The 19,404-nt window shown below is 40.6% G+C and overlaps 1 protein-coding gene across 4 annotated transcripts in view; it reads left to right on the top strand.

Annotated features, from left to right (window-relative positions):
* The window catches only part of Odad2 (outer dynein arm docking complex subunit 2), a 147,300-nt gene that overhangs the window by 55,867 nt on the left and 72,029 nt on the right, over positions 1-19,404 (top strand). For all 4 annotated transcript variants that reach the window (XR_005880642.1, XM_040755252.1, XM_040755255.1 and 1 more), the window contains 6 exons: positions 3,781-3,927; positions 4,291-4,500; positions 8,293-8,535; positions 9,256-9,366; positions 11,509-11,663; positions 14,205-14,447. Coding sequence is in view for 3 of the 4 variants with exons in the window: in XM_040755252.1 (XP_040611186.1) it covers positions 3,781-3,927; positions 4,291-4,500; positions 8,293-8,535; positions 9,256-9,366; positions 11,509-11,663; positions 14,205-14,447 (1,109 nt within the window). In the remaining variant the exon portion in view is untranslated. The remainder of the gene's footprint in view (positions 1-3,780; positions 3,928-4,290; positions 4,501-8,292; positions 8,536-9,255; positions 9,367-11,508; positions 11,664-14,204; positions 14,448-19,404) is intronic.

Raw genomic sequence — 19,404 nt, 5'->3', positions numbered from 1 at the left:
TGGAGTTTCATCTGATAGTGTCATTTCCTGAACAAAGGAAAATTCAGAGAACTTTCATTTTCAGAGTCCCCTTGTGGCGCATGCTGAGTTACCCCAGTCTCCTGCTCTAGGCTCTGTCTTTTCTCAGAAACTTTGCAATAAGCCAAATGTCCCTGCATATCTACACTTGCTACTTCCAGCTGGGAACTCTCACAGCCAGGGCGATCTTTTAGAAATGTCATTGGCTCATCCTAGCCAATCTTGAAATAAAGATTAAAATCTATCCAGGTGTGGTGGCACACACCAGGGTCCCACTGTTAATGAAGCAGATGCATGAGGGCCAGAATTTGAAAGCCAGCCAGGGCTACAGAGGGAGGCCCCGTCTCAAACTATTAAAGATTAAAACCTTCAGCTTGGCCCCTGAACAAGAGCTGTAGTTGTTCACTTGGGTTCTTGATTCATTGCATCCCACACTATCACTCAAGATTGGTTCACATTGATTGTAAGAGCTCTTAACTAGGCCATGCTCCACACCACTCTCAACTTTGCATATATACTGTGTGCCCTACTCTGCTGCCAGGGAATGCCCCCACTTTCCACACATATTTCAGTAAGGTATCCTTCTCCTTCTGTGTTGCCCATGCCTCTGCCTTCTAGTACTTTCCAGACAAAATTTCATACCCTTCTAACTGCATAGAAGCTCTTTGAGATTTGTAGACTTTGGGTTTGATTCACTCCAATTGATTTTTTAAATTTTACTTGAAAACTTCTATAATAAAAATTATGTATTTATTTACTTTCATTCATGTGGGTTTTTAAAAAATGAAAACCTCTTTTTCTTCCCCTAAGTCTCTGCTCTCCAGAAAGGCCAGGATCAAGTCTGGTTTTGTTTACTCATATCTTGTGCTTGTCATCAGATTGGGCAAATAGTGAGAATGCTAACAAAAGAATACAAAATGATTTGAAACAGCTGGAAATATTATTTATCATAACATATTGGCAGTTTATTTCTCCCTCATAGACAGTGAGAGGGGGCATTACACTGTATTGCAGATAGTATAACATTTCCAATTTTGAAGATTTTATTGTCTAGAAAAATAGCTTTATTTCATTCTCCCTTTCAAAAAGAAATGTTGAGCTGGGTGATGGCTCAGTTGAAATAAAGCCCTTGATGTGTATGCATGAGGCCAGCAGATAGGCTCCATGGCCTCCCTGTAAATGCCAGACAAGTTTGGGGACCTGACTGTATTCCTAGCATATGTGAGGTAGATCCCCAGAGCAAGCTGATGATCCAGAGCATGTGAATTGATGGAGAGAGACTGAAAAAGTCACACAATGTCAACTTCTGGCCTACACACACACACACACACACACACACACACACACACACACACGTACCTACACACAAGTGAACATCCATACACATGCAAAAAAAGAAATGTTATAGAAAATATTAGCTCACTCAAGTTTTTACTGTAGGCCAACAGTTTGCTCATTGTAAAGGGATAAAAAGAAATAATTTTTATTTCTTTCATGCATGTAAAAGTCTGACTTACTTGGCAGTTCCCATGACCATCTATCTATCCCACCAAACCATGGGTTGATATTGTAGCTAGAGTCTGTGTCTAGTATGAGAAGGGCCATGTCAATCCTCGCTGATACAAATAAAAAACAACATAATATTTACAATAAAATTATATAAAAAACAAAGAGGTTAAGGAGAGGGAGAGTATAAATGGAGTTCTTAATTGTAGTGGCAAGCTCCATTCTCTGGCCTTCAAACAGACTTTATTTATGCAAGCAAGATATCACCACAGAAGAGAGAGAGGAGAGAGGCATGTATGTTGCAACCTGATTGTGACAGCAAACAAACACCTCCTGGTTGAAGAAAGAAATAATGAATTACAGAAGATGGAGGCTGGAGACGTGTGAAGAGGCACAGGGCCAGAAGACAACCAGCAAAAGAATTGTATTCATTTCAGAAATGGAAAAGTTTATGGGATACATTTCTGAAAACCCTTCAGAAGCTAGTAAAATGCATTTTACTATGTTTTCTCCAGCTTTTAAAACTCCACAGATGCAAGTGTGTGACAAAATGTGAAAGTAAGTATTGGCAACTAATTATTCTCTGGTCAGATTTCATTGTAGAGAGAGACAAAGGCGTGCAGCTTCTGCTCACCTGGAGGTTTATGGGGTCTGCACAAAGGAGAGTGAGTCCTCAGGCTCCTTTACAACGCTGGTGTGTTCTTGTACACTGTAAATATTTGTCATTCATATTGATTTAATAAAACATTGATTGGCCTGTAGCCAGGTAGTAGTTATAGACAGGGCAACCAAACTAGGAGAATTCTGGGAAAAGGAGGGCAGAGATCAAGTCACCAGCCAGAGGCAGAGGAAGCAAGATGAGAAAGTCTTACTGAGAAAAGGTGCCAACCCACATGGCTAAACATAGATAAGAATTATGAGTTTATTTAAGTTGTAAGAGCTTGTTTGTATAAGCCTGAGCAATAGGACAAACAGTTTATAATTTATATCAGCCACTGTGTGTTTATTTGGGACTGAATGGCTGTGGGACAGGGCAGGGCAGAAATATCGATCTACATTTTAGTTTGGTTTCTATTGCTGTGATGGATACCATGAGCAAAGACATCTCAGAGAGGAAAGGGTTTATTATATCTTATTGTCCATTATGATGGGAAGTCAAGGCAGAAACTTAAGGCAGGAGCCTGGAGGTAAGAACTGAATCAGAGGCCATGGAAGAATGCTACTTCCGGGCTTGTTCTTCATGGCTTGCTCAGCCTGCTTCCTTACACAACCTAGGACCACCTATTCAAGGGATACACCACAGGCAGTAGTAGGCTGGGCACCTCCAAATAAATCCTCCATCATTAATCAAGAAAACACCCTGCAGACTTGCTTATAGGCCAATCTGATGGAGGCATTTTCTCAATGGAAGTTTCTGCTTACTAGATGACCTTAGTTTGTATAAACTTGATAAAAACTAATCAGCTCACTGGTTTATGACAAAGAATGTTACAACGCCTATGAAGACCTATATTGGTCGAGAGCTTCTAGTACCCTTCTGGGCATACTCCTCCCTTCCCAGAAACACCATTACTTGGAGATTTTTATGGAGACTGATGAAATTACTGGCCATTTGTGATCAACTTAACCTCCAATCCTACTCCCCTTCCAATGCTAACTAATAAGCTGAAAATGCTAACTCTAAGGGTTATCTATATCCTCTTGAGAACAGCTGGAATCCTGACCCAAAAGAGAAGACATCAGCCAAGTTATTAGCATGTAAAAGACATTTATCACTTTGAATATTATAAAGATTTAAGAATTATGTGTCAGAAAACTGGATGAGGACCAAATGCATGCATTTCTCAATCTTAGTAAGAGAAAATTTCAGATGTAGAATGTGTTGTCCAGTGCACTAATCAAGAACTGGGCAGGGGGACCATTTACTACCCCAACATAAAACTCCCATCCTTTAGTCACTCTCTTTAGGTGTGCCTCTGGACTCTCTTTAATGGCTTGATAGCACCCAATGTTGTAGCTGCTTAAAGGAGTCTCACTGTAAATGTTGGCGTTTAATTGGAATAACATTTTATGATGCTCTGTGCGGCTTTTCCATGCTTTGGCTCACCATAATTCATTTAACAAATTATAACCCACTCAGAGAACTTTTAAAAATTTTATGTTCTGTGTACGGGGAGATACATTTCATAGCTTGTGGATTCATCTGTGTGGGAATGTGGCTTCATTTAACCTTTCTATGGCATTGCATCTTCCTAGGGGGGGAATCAGACAGCTACGGTGATTGCTCTTTGTTCCATGAAGGATTTCAACTTAGCTCAAGAGACCTGTCAGCTGGCAATTAGAGATGTTGGAGGGCTTGAAGTCTTAATAAATCTACTTGATACTGATGAAGTCAAATGCAAGGTAAGGACTTTGTCATGATAGCTGAGACACCCTGGGTCCTCTCACAGCTCTGGGTGTCTGGCACATCTTCTGATCTTATTTTTCATGCACTATGATTTTTGGTGATCTGTTAGCTGCATTTTATTTTCATTATAATTTTGTTCTTTCTCTTTCTATTAGCTCCTTATGCTTTTGGAATGAGAAATGTCTGTTTACATAAATGAAGGAAAATATAGAGAATGTGTATAACTTCCAGGGATGGAAATTTTTTCTTAAAAACCTTAATTGAGGAAGGCTCTTAGGTAGACTTAGACTTTTTAAAAAGCATAGCACTGGGTATATATTAAACCCTCATTCATCTGCCACTTTCTTTCCCCTACATAGATTGGTTCATTAAAAATCCTGAAGGAGATCAGTCATAATCCTCAAATCAGACGTAATATTGTTGACCTTGGGGGCTTACCAATTATGGTTAATATACTTGATTCTCCACACAAGATTCTCAAGTGTTTGGCAGCTGAGACCATAGCAAATGTCGCCAAATTCAAGAGAGCCCAGCGGGCGGTAAGACAGCATGGAGGCATCACCAAGCTGGTGAGTACCACCACTTCCATCTTTAAATACTAATGGTCACCTACACAGCCCTACCTGGTGCTCTGAGCATTCAGTCAGCATGACATGTAATCAGGGAGTCTTTTTTTTTCTTTTTGATAACACGTCTTTAAGAATGATGTCCACATATTTACATTAGCAAGGGCCATAAAAGAGTGCTCAATCTCAATTTTCAAATAAATAATTAAAAAATATTGTTGTGTGTCAGGATCCACTGAAAGATCAGATATAACAGGAGGTGATAATACAGAGGTAGCACTGTGGCTCAGTGATAGATTCCTGCTATCTGTGAGGCCCTAGACTTACTTCTTAGGGTGATGGAGAGATATGGCAGAGGGGGAAGTGGGGTGGTGGGAAGAGGGGCAAGGACGGGGGAGGAGAAGAGAAAGAGAAATGATGAGGCTTGTGGTAGGAAGTGGGCTTGGTAGCCTGGGGTCTCTGATATGGTCACTCACATGGGGACTCTCCTCCGTAAGGGGAGTCATACTGCATTGCTGTTTAGAAAACAGAGCTGACAGCAGTCTGAGTGGATGACTTTCATCCAGTGAAAGTTTGCCATATGCTTTGGAAAAGCATCTATGTTCAGCAGCACCATTGTGTTTTGGAAGATTATCAGTAGCAAGAGGGGAAGATAGATGATATTTAATGTTATTTAAAATCATAACAGGATCAAATTATTGATACTTATGATATCAAATTTTAAAGAGCTACCCACAACATAGAAACCTATACACACACAATTAAAAATATATGCAAGGAGCTAGTCACAGAGGTATCTCAGAGTGACTGCTGGCTTTTCAGGGGAATGTCATAGAAACAAAGAAAAATGTGTTTTTCCTCTAGCATTTGTCAATTTGTCTTCTGTATATAAGGCTTACTTTAATCATCAGGAACAATGATTATTTCAGTAACTACCATCAAAAGAAAGAGCATTCTACTCAAGCTCTTTGTCAACAAAGACCTTAGGAAAGATAAATACTGGGGACAGGGTGATAGCTAAGTGGACAGGAATGCTTGTCATTATCACCAACCTGACAACCTGGGTTTAATCCTGGCCCCCACATGATGGAAGGGGAGTATGCACTCTCACACTGTCCCCTGACCTTCACACACACACACACACACACACACACACACACACACACACACACACACGCACGCACACGCACACACGCACACATGCACACATGCTCGTGCACACACACACGGAGGTGGGGCAGGAGAAGAGATTAAATACAATTAAAAACTTTAAAGGTAAATACAGTGTATAAGGGCAAGAATATCTGCTGGTCCTGTGTCTCTCTTGTCTCCCCTGGCTTTTGTTTTCCTGGACGCGTCTACTGCTACACTTTAACCAGGGTTGTGTCTTATCTGTCTTAGCATCTTACACACCATTTAGATCCATACTGTGTGTACTACACAAAAAGGTTGGGGTTGGCACGTATCTGTTGGATGATTCATATTTTGTTATATGTGCTATATTTTGTGGTTCTGGTGTTTAATTTCAGGACTTCATACAAATGCTTTCCCGCTGAGCTGCATCTCCTCTCCCAAATTTAGATGTGTACAGTGAGAAAAGGAGTGTGTTCAGAAATCTACTAATCAGTGAGCACTATAAAATACAATTGTTTCAGAAATAAGATAGTCTTATGACTATGTAGGTGGATAAATGTATGGTTAGAGCATTGACGTAGAAGCAGGTTTGGGGCCAATGAGTGTTAGTGGTACAATCTCTGCACAGTTCTTTCAGCTTCCCCACATAAAATTTCTTTACATAAGAAAAGACCTTGGCAATGAGACCTTGAGACCTCAGTAATGGCTCCATGCCATACTGTGTAATTTTGTGGACCCAAGTTCAGTCTCAGAAACTATATAAAGCTATGGGCATGGCCGTGTGCAACTACAGTCCTAGCATTCTTATGGTGATATTCAATGTGGAAAGAAGAAAATCCCCAAAAGCTCTTAGACCAGCTAGATTGTGGGAGTATACAAGAAACCTTGCCTTGAACAAGATGGAAGTGAGGACTGACACAGGAGATTGTCCTCTGACTTCCACAAATGCATCATGTCACACCCATGCCTGCTCATACAAATGAACACACACACACACACACACACACACACACTTACATACCCCCATACTCACTACAAACACATCAAACGTACACACATTTAATTTTTTCATATTTAAATGTTGGAAGAAATACAATAACTACTGAGTATTAAAATACACAGTGGACTGGTCTGACTGTCCATTAAAATGACTCCCATCATTTATAAGAATGTAAAAAGAAATGAAAAATATGGGCTCTTGGGTGTCACATCACGTATAGGAACCTAGACATTTATCCAATTCCACTAACCTATTAATAAAGTGACTTTCATTTTAATGTGATTTGAAATAGCAGCCAAATTAGGAATAGGAATAGTCAGTACTGGATGGTTGAGTTGGGTCACTGGGTTGAGAATGTGGCAGTGTATGTAGGGTAAGGGTGCAGAAAGAAAGAAATATACATCTCTGACAATGAGTACACCACACCTGAGTACTGGCAAGTGTCAGACAGGGAGAAGGCAGGTGAAGTGCTGTGTGAATGGTAGGGGTTCAGCTGAGGCCAGCCAGTCCTGGGAATGGTGGAGAAATAAGGAGGGGTGGGAAGTCAGTTCTAGAAGGGGCAAAGTCAGGAAAGGCTGGAGGGAGATGCCTCTTGATGGCTTGTGGAAGATGTTTGGTAGAAAGACTCACCGGGAAAGGCGTTTCAGGAAGATGAGGCCAAAGCGGACTTGGAAGTTTTCAAAGTTGCTACTGGCTTCATGTGGCGGGATTCATGCTAAGCTGGCTGGAGTAGCGAGAGGAAGACAGAGGGTGTGCTTCTCGCTACAGGGCTTATCCAAAGACTTAAGGGGAGTTAAGTAATTTGGACTTCAGAGGGATAATGAGAATAACTGTCTGCCCTGTGCGAAACCCCGCCTTCTTAGAATTTTCTTTCTGTGTGTGTTTCCCTTTTGTACTTCACAGCTGAAAGCAGTGGCCATATTCCTTGTCTTTCCCTGCCTTGTACTCCAGTGTCCTTTGAGACCTAAGTAAATAAACCTAGAGTTTGGAATTGAGATTGAGAGTCAACTAAGAGTGCCTGTTCTGTTCTAACCTTGACACAGTGGTATTGACTATGTGGTGAACAATCATGGGGTTTGGCCAACAGAGGGGGAAGATGGGTAAATAGTGATTTCTGCCTTCCCAGATAAAGATTAGGAGCCTGAGGGATGACAAGCAGCCTCATCTGGGGAGGATTGGCTTTAATTACTCCACAGGGCACCCTGACCTATTGCTGTGTCCCTTCAGTAAATTGCTTTTCTTTCATGTCTTTGGTAACTTTGGTCATTACAAAGAAAAGAAAGAGGACACTGGTAATTTAGTTGAATAGGTTCAGTTAGCATGCGTGCAAAGCTGTGCCCTCCCCTCATGGTTGTGAGAGGCATAAGTCATCCAACTAGCTTTGCAAAGCCTTAATGACTTTGGAGAGCTTGGGTTTCTGAAATACTGGCAGTGATAATGTGGGTGATAATAATAATGTTGTTGCTTGTAAAGAGGTTTTGCCCTACAGTCTAGGCTGGTTCCCACAAGTTGTCCATTGACCTGCACTCATGTGCCTTGGTATGCACATGTCCATATGGGTACACACACGCACACACATGTACACATGCACACTTAAGCACACTCAAACAATAAAAAATAGAAAAGGTGGCTGTGTGCATTATATATATCTACTCTTGTAGGTTGCGCTATTGGACTGTGGACAGAATTCAACAGAACTAACTCAGCCGAGCCTGTATGAAACCAGAGACGTAGAAGTGGCTCGCTGTGGGGCCCTGGCACTCTGGAGCTGCAGCAAGAGTCACTCAAACAAAGAAGCCATTCGTAAAGCTGGGGGCATCCCCTTGTTGGCCCGCCTACTGAAGACATCTCATGAAGACATGCTTATTCCAGTGGTGGGGACGTTGCAAGAATGTGCATCAGAGGTGCTCAAGCCATTCTGCCTTTTCTGTGTGTCCTTTTTCCTCTCTTATTTTCTTCCTTCCTTGCTTTCCACATATGAACACATGGTTATGAGTGTGTACATGTGTGCGCACATGTGAGTGGGCACTTGTGTGTGGGTTCATGTACATGTGTATGTACAATAGGTCAGATTTGATGTTATGTTACTGGATTGCCCTCCGTTTTATTTTCTGAGGAAGCATTTCCTACTAAACCCGACTCTCACTGATTTGGCTTGCCTAGTCAGCTAGCTTGCCCTGGGAATCCCCAGTCTCTGTCTCCTGAGCACTGAGATTACAGGCAATCCTCTGTGCCCACCAGGCTTTTAAGTGGACCCTGGTGATTGACCCTCTGTCCTCATGCTTCTGTGCCAAGCACTTTATTCACTGAGCCGTCACCCTAGGCCACATTTTCTTTCTTTAGTTAAGAAAACAATCTTAAAGTTTGACATGAAAGTTAAGGATCCTCCTTCCCCAATGTCAGTTTTGTTAAATTATAGAAAGAAAATCAAATAGTGCACTAACTAAATAGTACAGCACTTGTCACATTATTTTCCAATGTTTGATGGTTTATCTATCATTGGACAGATATGGGAAAGCTTGGACTTTGATGTCTGGTTTATTTGTTCGGCATGGTCACTCATAAATGTAAATAATTACAGCCACGTTATACACACATTAATATTTGTATTTTTATATTTCTAGGAAAATTACCGAGCTGCTATCAAGGCAGAGAGGATCATTGAAAACCTCGTGAAGAATTTGAATAGTGAGAACGAGCAGCTGCAGGAGCATTGTGCCATGGCCATCTACCAGGTGGGGGCCGGCTCTCCAGGTCCTCCTTGCTCCTGTAGTTAAAGGCAGTGTTTCTCCATCTACCAGGTGGAACCAGCTCTCCCCATAGTACCTCTTTGCTCCTGTAGTTAAAGACAATGGTTCTGAAGACATGCTCTTTTCCTCTGGGGAGCCATGCTATTGTGCACTGTGTCTCAAATACCTGACAGAAAGAAGAGAGGAACGACTGATTTGGAATCTTGGTTTCAGACCATCATGGTGATATAGTCATTGTAGAGCAGCCAGTTCACGTGGCAGGGAAAGTGGTGGAGGCCGTTCTCTTCCACACAGACCAGCAAGGAGTTAGAGAGAGAGAGAGAGAGAGAGAGAGAGAGAGAGAGACAGACAGACAGACAGAGAGAGACACAGACAGACAGAGACACAGACAGACAGAGACAGGCAGACAAAGACAGAGACAGAGAGGAGAGAGGAGAGTGAGAAGAATAAGAGAGAAGAGAGTGAGGAGAGGAGAGACAGGAAGTGTGCAGGAATAACACACTCCCCAATTACACATCAGTGACTTAATTCTTCCAGCTGATCCATACCTCCTAAAGGGTCCCCAGCCTCCTCTCAAGCTAGTGTTACAAGCATGAAAACATGGCAGAGGTCAGAGTGTGGATTCAGAGTCAAATCTTAGTAATCACTTGGGAATTTGCAATTTAGCAAGCACCCCAGGGGTCTTCATGAGCTTATAAGGGTGAGAACTACTGTACTTTGATGATGCCATGTACTCAAACATGCATCAGTATGTCAATTAATTGATTATTTGCATTCAATAAGATACACATATCTTTCTCACTGTCTTCTAAAATTATTTACTTAGGGTAAAATAGCTCAGCAGTATATAATGGTACCATGTTGCTGTACACAGATTATATTCAGAGACCTTGATTTTGGGAACATTTCTTCTACCAAGATCAGATAATAAAATGTGCATGCATGCTCTCAGAGTGTGTGGATATCATGTATACATATTTTTTGTTTAGAGTTTGCTTATTTCAATCTCCACTAATTTTGTGTTTTGTGGGTTGTTGCCAGGTATACCAGAACACAAATTAGAATGATCAGGAAGTGGGGGTGACCTTAAAAAATGAACGTCTGGCTGGTTATGACCACACCAGCGTCTCTCTGTTCTTAGTGGACACCTAAAGGAATGCCCTTAAGGCAAGAGTAGTGAGACTGGACGGTAAATGGAGTCAGAGACAGGATTCATTTCTGCTGGGGATTATGTTCATTTTCTAAGGCTTTTGTAGCTAACCACAACCCGGGGGCTTCAAAAGAACTGTGTTTTCTGGAGTCTGGAAGTGTGTGGTCAAGGTGTCCACAGGGTAGTTTCTTCAGAGACCTCTGTCCATGGCTTGTAGTTGACTGTCTTGTCCCTGTGTCTTCATGCCATGTCTTTGTGTATGTGCTATAACAGCTCTTAGAGAAAAAGCAGTCATCTTTTAGATGCTTGTCACAATGATGCCATCTCACTGGGATTTCCTCTTGCAACCTTGTCCCCCCACACAGCTACCTTCTGAGGTGCTGGGAGTTAGATCTTCAATTTATGAATTTCGAGAAAGTATCGTTAAACTTATAACAGGAGTGTGTGTGTGGTGTGTGCGTGGTGTGTGTGTGGTGTATATGTGTATGGTGTGTGTGTGTGGTGTATATGTGTATGGTGTGTGTGTGTGTTGTGGGGTATGTGTATAGTATGGTGTGTGTGTATGATGTGATGTGTATATTGTGTGGAGTGGTGTGTGTGTATGATGTGGTGTGTGTATGGTTTAGTGTGTGTGTGTGTGTGTGTGTGTGTGTGTGTGTATGGTATGGTGTGTGGTGTATGTGAGATAATCACCACTGAGCCACAGTTGAAATCACAGGAGAAGGCTGATCCCAGGAAAAGCACTTGTAAAAGCCAGGACTCTCTGGTCTGGTTGCCATTTGAGCTCCTGACCTTCCTCAGTCTCTCCTGCTATCCAGATATCCCAGACCTAATCCTTTGCTCTGAGACACAAGAACATTGTTTTGTCACAGAAGTAGTTTGCATTAGAGAACTCTCATAGGTGAACCTCGCTGGCCATTACTGAATGCTTGAGATACCTTTATCTCTGACAGCCTCTGGTTTAACTTTTTGTGCAGTGTGCTGAAGATGAGGAAACCCGGGACCTGGTTAGGCTGCATGGAGGACTTAAACCCTTGGCCAGTCTGCTCAATAACACAGACAATAAAGAACGATTAGCCGCTGTCACTGGGGCAATCTGGAAATGCTCCATCAGCAAAGAGAATGTGGTCAAGTAAGTAAGGCATTTGTTTTATAATAAAATGCAATCAAGCAGTGCTTTAATGAAGGTCTGGCTCTGACTGTAATCAGTAATGTACATTCTGGAATAAAGGGTAGAATGCAAAGATGGTTATGAATAAAAGGCCCCTCCCATCCTACTACCCAGCACTTGTATGTGTATCAGGGATGACATGATCTTTTTATGTACATGTGTCTTTCCCAGTGCAAGTGCGTATGTGTGTGCATGTGTTTGTATCCGAGATCAGAAGAGGGAGTTGGGTGGTCTTCATCTGTTATCCTCACCTATTCCTTTGAGACAGGTGTTTTCATTGAGCTTGGGATTTATTTTTTCAGCTGGGCTGGAAGCCCCCAACCCCTACTTGGAACTCTGGCTGCTGTTGGGCACCACTCACCCAGCTTCTTAGTGCATGCTTGTATCCAAACTCTGGTTCTCAGGATTGCACAGCAAGCATTTCTAACTAACTGCAGAGCTGTCTTTCCTCCCCTATTTCATATTTTTAAGAGATACATGTATCAGTTGAATGCCAACTAACAACTCTTCAAGACTAGTTACTTTCAGTTGTGATTACATTTCATTTTAACTTAATTATGTTTTAAGAGTTTGGGGTGTTGTGGATGGAACTCCAAGATTTGTACTTGGTAAGCAGGCACTCCACCTTTGAGCTGCATCCCTGGCCCTTATATTCCTACATTTTTAAAACAAATTACAGAATACTTATAAATTTTATTTATTTTGATTTTAAACTTTTCTCTGTGTCTATTTAGAAATCACAGTCCCCATGAATATTCTGAGGAAACTTTTTTCTCTATTTGATATTTTATTTAAGAAATTTGCATTTTGTAACAGAAAATCAGCTTGCTTAATAATATATGATCAAATTATTAGCACACTAAAAGTAAGCCCCATTAATGAAAACTCTATTAGTGGCAGCAATAAAAATTCATTCATATCTTGATACATAAACACTGGTGAAGTTTATTAGAAATGAGAATGAATATTCTATACAAAAATCAGGAATCCTAAAATTTATGCTTTTATACATGTTTCATATGATTTAAATACATACTGAAAAAGATGACAGTAAAATTATATGAAGACAAATGCTAAAACTTACTAGTGATTTTTACTGAAGTGACCTGAGAAGACAAATTAAAATATTTTGCTTGATATTTATGTGTATTATAATGTTTAGATCAAATAATTCACCCCCAATTTTACCTCTCCAATTCCTCCCTTATCCTCCTCTTTTTCCTTCCAACTTCATGTACTCTGATTATTTTATAATACCCACTGAATCCAGTAGTGATGCCTGTCTATACATGAGTATAAGACCATCTACTGAGTATGCGTAACTTCTCAGAGCCACATCCCTACAGAGAACTGACTCTTCCCTTCCCACTAACCATTAGTTACCAGTAGCTCCTCATACTGGGTTGGGGCTTCATGATCCCCTACTTTGTCCATGATGGTATTTTGGACAATCTTGTGAATGAAGTTCCTGGTTATTGAGTTGATGTATACAGCTGTTTTCCTATGTCTACCAAATACTGTTTCACAGCAGACAGCTGCTCCTGGTTCTTCTCCTGTGATGATGCATGAGACTTGAGGGGGAGATTGTTTAGATAAGTACTCCACAGTGACTTATGGACCTGTAGTGTGGGTCTCTGTATTAATCAGCATGTACCGCAAAAAGATGTTTCTCCAGTGAAATCTGAGAGATACACTGATCTATAGATGAAGGTTGGAACTTAGAATACAGTTCAATACTATGTCCATATGACCTAGCCAGTCATGGGTTTTGGCCGAGCTCATCTCATCTTGACTTTCCCTTTAAAACCCTGTGAAAATCTTGTCTTTTTCCTGATTCTAGTGGAAATGTTTTAAGCTTTTATCCATTTAGCATGCTGTTGGCTGTCATTGTATATTGCTTGTATCATGTGTAGATATGTCTTCTGTAGTCCTAGATCTTCCAGGACTTTTATCATGAAGGGATGTTGGCCTGCATCTAATGAGATGATCATATGGTTTCTGTCCTTGAGTCTATTTAGTGGATTGTAATTCCTGGTTTCTATAGGTCAGAACAAATCACTTTTAAAATCTTTTGAAATATAAAGGTGCTATGTATATGTCAAAAAGGAAAATATATAATTCATTTCTAATACAAGTTTAATATGGTTTGTTCATATAAATCGATCTCTATGAGAGGAAAAATATTTAGGATGGATTCACAGGTGCTAAGATTCATATGTGATCATATCTGTACCAAAGGCCATCCAGTGTCATGATCCAGAACATGTCTAGGTAGCAGGTAGCTGGGTATGAGTGTGATCCTCAGTACTTAACCAGCTTCAGATCAGTCATCGTCGGATAAGGGAGGTTATATGGGGTCTACTGTTTGTTATATGAGTCAAATGAGCTTTGAAAATACAGTAATGAAAATACATGGCTAAATTTATATAAATAATTATTTAGTATGACTTATTTTTCTGAGTAACTTTGGACTATACACAACCTTCTTTCTCTGAACTTAAGGTTTCGAGAATACAAAGCCATTGAGACGCTGGTGGGACTTTTAACTGATCAGCCTGAAGAAGTCCTTGTGAATGTGGTTGGGGCCTTAGGAGAATGCTGTCAAGAATATGAAAACCGGGTCATCGTCCGGAGGTGTGGTGGCATCCAACCTCTCGTGAACCTCCTGGTTGGAATAAACCAAGCACTTCTTGTGAATGTCACAAAAGCTGTGGGTGCATGTGCAGTTGAACCAGACAGCATGGCGTAAGTGGCCCTGGAGACCGGGAGAATGGGGAGTGTTTGGATTGTCTCATCGCCTAGAATTTTTGGGCACATATGATGGACACCATGGTACCATATGACTATTCATGACTTATCTACTGGAGCATTACCTTGAAAGAAAAGTGGGGCTGAGATGGGCACTGGGAGATTTCCAAAATCCAATAATTTCCCAAGTGGAAAACATGCAATCAGTAATTTTTTTCTCTGCCTCTTACAGAACAATTATTTTTCCTTCTAATAGTCTGGGTCTCATCTCATAGTATCATATTTCCTATTTCTAGCCAATTCAGAGAATGTATTTGTATCACCTATAAAGTGGCAAAGGAAATACTAAGGATTTTAAGTGGTGACTTTAATACTGGAATAAATTATTGTGTATTAAAGAAAGATAAGATTTAAATGTGAATTGAAAATATTTGGGAAAAACACTTGGTACTGAACATATGGGGACTTTTTCTTTGTTGTTATTACTATAGTGTAATAGCAATTTATGTGGCATATGTACTTATCTAATATTATTTGAAATCTAGAGGTGATATAATGGATACAGGTGGGTGTACCTAAAGCAATTCAGATACTACACCATTGTATAAAAGGACTTATCTGTATGGTTGGATGTCTGTGGGAGATCCTGGAAGCAAGCCCCAGTAGATGTCAGAGGATAGCTACCATTCTTTATAAATATACAGCTCTATCTACCTGCCTACCTATTTCTACCTACCTATGTATGCATTTATTTATGTATTTATCTACCTGCATACTTGTCTACGAGAAAAAGGTTTATTTTAAGGGGTTTGCTCCTGTAATTGTGGAAGTTTAGTGGGTTCAAAATCCAATAGAGGTTAGATTGCAGACTGGAGACTCAGGCTAACACTGTGCTTGCAGAATTCTTTCTGCCCAGGAAAGGTCAGGTAATAGCCACATGTGTGTTGAGGGGTGATCTGTTGTTTTCAGTGTGCCACCTCAAATGCTAATTTCATGCAAACTATCTTTCATAGAAATATGTTAAATAAGGCTTGCCAAATATATGGGCAAACAAAGGTCATAACGAACAGGACTACAACTTCACGACAGTTGTAGTCCTCATTGTTACTGGTCACATGATCATACCTTCTTCTGCTATCCTTAGGAAGTACATCACCCAACTATGGCTCTTTATCTGTTCAGTGACTCAAATTTCCATTCCTAAAGGGTCTAGAGCTTTAGTTGTTGTCTTAATTACTTTCTATTGCCATAGTAAGGCACTGTGACCAAGGCAACATATTGAGAAGAGGGTTTGAGTCTTGTAGCTTCAGGGGGTGAGTTCATGACCATCATGATAAGTAGCATGGCAGCAAAGAGGCAGGCAGGTATACATGGCACTGAGGCAATAGCTGAGATTTATACCCCTATCCATCTGCATGAGGCAGAGACAGAGAGATATTTGGGAATGCCATGGGCTTTTGAAACCTCAAAGCCCAACCCTAGGGACAGACTTCCTCCAACAAGACCACACCTCCTAATCCTTCCCAAACAGTTCCACCAAACAGGGACCAATCTTTCAAATATATGAACCTATGGAGGCTATTTTCATTCAAACCACCAGAGTAGTTTTGGCTGGATTGAGTTGCCATAGTTTTCCATTGGTTTTAACTACATATAGGTTACCATAGCAATATTGAGCTGAGTCAGGGAATCTCCCATATACAGACATATTCTTCCTTCTCTCTCTAGTCTTACCCTAATGGCTCCTTCGTAGTCACTGTTAATCATAGTGTGGTCACTTCCTTCTCTACATCATCAGTGGATTGATTCAGAAGTCATTTGGAGATACTTATTTCTTGGTGAATACACAGGATCTTATTTACACAGATTAGAGCTTGCTTGTGGTAGCATCTTGTTTCTATGCACCTCATCCTCAATGAATCTAACAAGCCATTTCCAGTTCTTTGCTTCCATTATGCATCGCCACACTTAATATTTTAAGTAAATTTAGTTATTGATTTTTCTGTCAAGTCCATTGGAGTAAAGGTCACGAAATTAGTTTAATTCTTTTCTTATTCTGATTTTTGGATACTCTAAGTTTGGAAACAAGAAATGCTTCAATGACCTTCTTGATTGAGTTCTGAACAAAAGTAAAGTGAAAGCTTAAGATGCTGAAATGTCAGTAAATGTGACTTAGTCAATCTACAAAACTTTCTGTGGATCTTAAAGGGTTGACTTATGATAGGGCTATATATTAAAAAAACATAGAAGAGTAAAGCCTAAAGGTAAATCAGATTTTCCCAAACAAAGAAGTTGTCAAAGCCATGAATCTCAAACCATGAGACACATCTGCTAAAGGTTGTGAATTATTGACTTGAAGGTAGGATACTAAAGCTGCCACGTCTCTTCAGGCTCCTTTCCAAATATATCCTGTGCTTGTCCAATGCACAGATAGCATTGGTTTTTATAGAGAGTAGATTGAGGGGTAAATGGCATAAGAAGTATAGAATTCCTGCCAGATACCCAGCTTTGCATTATAAAACATCAGGGGAAATGGAATCAGGAGAGACATGTGGCAAGTTTGCTGTTATTCTCAGCAGTGTTTAGCCCAAGTAGCCTATGGGAATGCTTGATGGAAAGAATGTAGAGACTGACTGACATGTCGCAGCAGAAGGAAGCTCTAACCTGTGATTCTCAACCTGCGGGTCTTAACCTCTTTAAAGGTCAAATGACCCTTTCACAGGGGTTACATCAAATATCCTACATAAAAGATATTTACATTATGATTCATAACAGTAGAAAATTGCAGTTATGGAACCATGTATCACAAAGCTAAGTAAGACAGCATGCAGTGCTTAGAGGGCAGAGAGAGGAGCTCCCAGGGACTCACTGGCCATCCACAATAGCCAAAATTGTGAGCTTCTCTCCAGGCTTCAAAGATAAGCCTCTCCTTTCCTTAAGTCTCGGCAGGTTTAGATCTCCCTATGCTGTACTGTTTCTGGCTAAGGTTCTTCCTCTCTTCTTGAGGCTCATTGTGACCCTGAGGCTCTTTCTCCTAATTCATTGCACCCTCGGAAGGGAACTACTCACCACCTTCCTTTCTGCATCCCATCTCTGCTGCTCTGTTATTCCTTCTATCATTATGTTCAATGGCACTGACATGTAAATGAGCAATTAATATTCAAGTCTTTTAGCGCCATGTTCAGTTTGGATTTTGTTTTAAAGTCAGTTGAGAGCCACTGAATGCTTCTAAGCTGAATAGAGACAAAACATCTTAGAGGATCACTGCAAGTTAGCAATAAGGGCAACTTATTCTAAGCCTGTGAAAGATGAAGTAATGAACAGAGAAACATGCTCAAAAGCTGTGAGGAGATGAGGAGATGAGAGAAATATGAGGAGATGGCTGAATATGCGTTGTAATGATGAAAGGGAGTTAAAGATGGCAATCAAATGGTTTCACTCCCGGATGCAGGGACTACAACTAAGGAATGCAAGGGAACCTGAACTTCATAAAGGGAGATAGTTTGTTAATTATACATGGGAAGCCTAATCCATACCCAGGCTTAGGGAAGCCACTCAGCAGGAACTTGCAACTCATTGATGGTGAGTTCAGCGACAATTCTATAGACATCAAAGTTCTGTGGACCCAAGTGACCAGGGCAGCTGGTCAACCTGATGTTCATGTCTAAAGCTGAGGATAAAGATGTGAACTGGGTATGTAGGACAGCCACGACTTAGCAACTGAAGCATGGGTGACATGTGAAAGATTACAAGGAATAGGGGCCATGAAAAGTGAGTTAAACCTAGTTGTGAAGGAAAATTATAGTGGAAAAAGGCTGAGGTGGATAAGCCAAAAGTTATAAGGGAAATTAGAAGGGTTATTGAAAGATAGAAACAAAGAAAGAACATGTAAAGGAAAGAAATTGATCATAAGTGTCTGAATTGCTTTTCTTGTGCAACTTTCTGTGTATGCTCTGGTTTACTCACAAGTTTTTTATAAATACACTGAGGCAATTTTAGAAGACAGTATTTTAAGTTTGGTAAAAATCCAAACAATATAACTCTGGGCATCATATTTCAGACATGAATATTATTGTTAGAATTTTTTGATGTAGTGCTTCTTTGAGCTATAGGTTGAATGTGAGGAAATGGTAAACATGTCTATTTTGTGGTGGTTGTGCATAATTCATGGGTTACAAACTCATTTTGATGAACAGCAGCTGTATGTATTAGTGGTTCATGGCTGTGGCTTAAACTTGGGTCACATAACTGTCTGAATATGTACACTTTTAGAACAGTTTTACTAACTACAACGGAGTGTATGTCAGTAAGATGAAAGTTGTCACCTTAATAATAACCATGTGGTTACTGAATCATGTGACTTCATGAAATACTCATTTTGGAAAACTCCATTGACTTTTTTCAGTACTACAGGAAGCTGCTGTGACAATAACCACATAAATTGTCTCATATTGATCAGAAGTCTTCCTAGGATGTGTAAAATATCACAATAGATATTAAGTCTTTGGATAAATACATTTGTCTATGCTTAATTTTCCATTCTTATTTATTTTTACCTCTTTTGTGCATATGGTGTGTGTGCACATTTGCGTGTACAAATATCAGTGTGGGCATACAACAGCCCCAATGTGGAAGCTGAAGGACAGCCTCAGCAGGTGTCAGTCCTCAGGTGTCACACTCAGGTCCCCCTTCTTACAAAGAAGCACTTCTATGACACTCTTGATTACTTAGATAGTGTGACCAAGGCTACCATAAAAGAAAACCTTACTTGGGCTCATGGTTCCACCATGATCATGACAGTGGAGAGCACAAGAGCAAGCTGGCAGGCATGGCGTTGTAACACTAGCCGAGAGCTTACATCCTGATCCACAAGCAATGGGAATGCCCCCAGTCTTTTGAAACATCAAACCCTGGTCCTCAGAGACAGACCTCCTCCAACATACCCACACCTCCT

Source organism: Mesocricetus auratus, unplaced genomic scaffold (genome assembly GCF_017639785.1).
Source record: "Mesocricetus auratus isolate SY011 unplaced genomic scaffold, BCM_Maur_2.0 Super-Scaffold_100013, whole genome shotgun sequence".
Lineage (NCBI taxonomy): Eukaryota > Metazoa > Chordata > Mammalia > Rodentia > Cricetidae > Mesocricetus > Mesocricetus auratus.
This window is presented reverse-complemented; position numbering and strand designations above follow the sequence as displayed.